The sequence below is a fragment of the Corticium candelabrum genome, chromosome 14 (assembly GCF_963422355.1).
Source record: "Corticium candelabrum chromosome 14, ooCorCand1.1, whole genome shotgun sequence".
NCBI classification, from domain to species: Eukaryota; Metazoa; Porifera; class Homoscleromorpha; order Homosclerophorida; family Plakinidae; genus Corticium; species Corticium candelabrum.
The window spans coordinates 4,138,157-4,140,483 of record NC_085098.1 but is presented as its reverse complement, the minus strand read 5'-3'; the positions used below and the strand labels follow the sequence as shown (position 1 = coordinate 4,140,483).

General features: G+C 45.7%; 1 protein-coding gene across 1 annotated transcript in view; it reads left to right on the top strand.

Annotated features, from left to right (window-relative positions):
* The window catches only part of LOC134190310 (uncharacterized), a 3,934-nt gene continuing 1,607 nt past the window's right edge, over positions 1–2,327 (top strand). Inside the window, exon 1 of the mRNA XM_062658763.1 lies at positions 1–2,327. This exon is cut by the window's right edge and continues 1,607 nt beyond it. Within this exon, the coding sequence (XP_062514747.1) occupies positions 299–2,327 (2,029 nt within the window). The 5' untranslated portion in view covers positions 1–298.

Sequence of the window (2,327 nt, the reverse complement as noted above, 5' to 3'; positions counted from 1 at the left end):
TGTAGACCTGTCATGGCGGCGCGCATCATTCGGTAACATTTTGCCAGTTCATTTCAGTTTACGTTCGTTCCTAGGTTTGAGGATTACTTCGTTAGTTTGTTTTTGGTTTCACCACGATCCACAACGATTCTATAGTGTGGGGGACAGAAAATCTCTTTCAACGGTCAACCGAGATTTGAATTTCAAAAGTCTCCTGTTCTGTTCAGCCTCGTCACTGTCTACTCCTTAACATATTGGTCTGAGATTTAAATTGTGACTTCTACTTCTAAGTGTTCAACTGTCCAGCGATCTCTCGGTGATGTCTAAATGCTGCTTATGCAACAGCAGCGGCCGCTGTATGAACTGTCGCTGTGCCAAGTTGGGCCAATTCTGTAGAAATTGCAATCCACTCAACCACAACCGCTGCCAAAACTGGGAAGCAAGAGGGAAATATCAACTACAACGTCCTAAAACTGCTGGTACCACTTCTAGCAAGATATCCCCGACGAAGCCGTGCATGTCAAGTGATGATCATCAGGCGCCTACAATCATGGACTCGCCAGTGAATCAGCATTCAGGTCATGATAAGCCACTGTCTTACGCTTCGGTTGTTGCTCGGTCTAGTTCTCCAGGAGGTAAAGCACTCTCTTCATCCAGTCTAGAATCTAGTGTCCTTACTGCTGCAACAAGAATGCTTTATTCCGATGCCGTCCAGCTGCACCCACCTTGTTCTTCGTTGTCGCAAAGGCAACTGCCTTGTTCTAAGTTATCGCAAAAGCAGACACTTGAACAGTCCAGGGTCCATCCTAAATTGCAACAGCAGACAAGTTCACCAGTCGCTCACATTGTCGATATGATATCTAACACCCAGGAAGATGAAGACATTCATGACTTAAATCAAACAGCTTCTCCTTCCCTAGAGTTACATGAACGCCTTCCTTACAGAGTGATGGCATCACCAAATTTCAGTTGGGGTTCACTGAATGGTGTTGAAGTGATGAGTCAAATAGAACAGGCTTACCAAGAAGTTGTTCATTGGAGAAGGAATTTATTTCAAGTACCATACGGTTCTACTGGTAAAATGTTCGCCTCCGAACTTGCCAGATTGTTTCATGCGTATGCAAGTGCATCTGCTCTTGAGTGTGTCTCATTGACTGCTGCTATGGTGATGCCCCATCTTCTGCTACAGAAGCCACACAAGCGGTCCAGAGGTCCTGATCATGTCTCTTGTCTGACCCGTCGCTTAGAAGCCTGGAAGGCGGGTGATATCAAGGCTCTGTTGTATGAAGCCAAGACGATCCAACAACATTTAACTTATAGTAGGTCTTCTAACAAGGCAACCAAAATCGACGATCTTCCTCACGTTTTCGCTGGTCATTTGAAGAAAGGAAATGTGAATGCTGCTATGCGTTTACTGTCTGATGAAGGTGCTAATGGTCTTTTACACCTGGATGACTACCTGACAAATTCAAGTCAAAAAACCGTGAGAGATGTACTCAAAGAAAAACATCCAAATGCTTCTTCCCTCGATCCTGACTATGTTGTGAATTCTAAAGAGAACGCTTCTCCAGTCCATCCTGTCTTGTTTGATTCTCTTGATGGACAACTGATCAGGAATACAGCAATGCGATGTTCTGGTGCAGCTGGTCCTTCTGGCCTTGACTCGACTCAATGGAAACGCCTGTGTACGGGATTTCACACTTCCTCCAAAGATCTCTGTAATGCTCTAGCTGCTGTTGCTCGTCGAATTTCAACAGAGATAGTAGATCCTGACGGTATCTCAGCTCTAGTGGCTTGTCGTCTTGTACCTCTGAACAAAAATCCTGGGGTGAGACCAATTGGTGTGTGTGAGACAGTTAGAAGAATTATTGGAAAGGCGGTTCTTTCTGTGGTCAAGTCTGACGTGCTCTCGGCAACCGGAACCTTGCAGCTTTGTGCAGGACAGATTGCTGGGTGTGAGGCTGCAATACATGCCATGCAGTCATTGTTTGAAGATGACAATACGGAAGCCATACTACTTGTAGATGCAACAAATGCCTTTAATAGCTTGAACCGTCAATTGGCTCTAAAGAACATCTCAAGCACTTGTCCAGCAATTCATACCGTATTGCTCAACACATATCAACAGCCTTCACCCCTATTCGTTGGTGGGGAAGTCTTGTTGTCGCGTGAGGGAACCACACAGGGAGATCCTCTCGCGATGGCAATGTACGCCTTGGCCACAGTACCTCTGCTGAAAAAAGTACAAACAGAAGGCAGCACCCAAGTCTGGTATGCCGATGATGCTGCAGCCGGAGGAAAGATACAAGCAGTCAAACAATGGTGGGAGAAACTCTCCATACATGGAG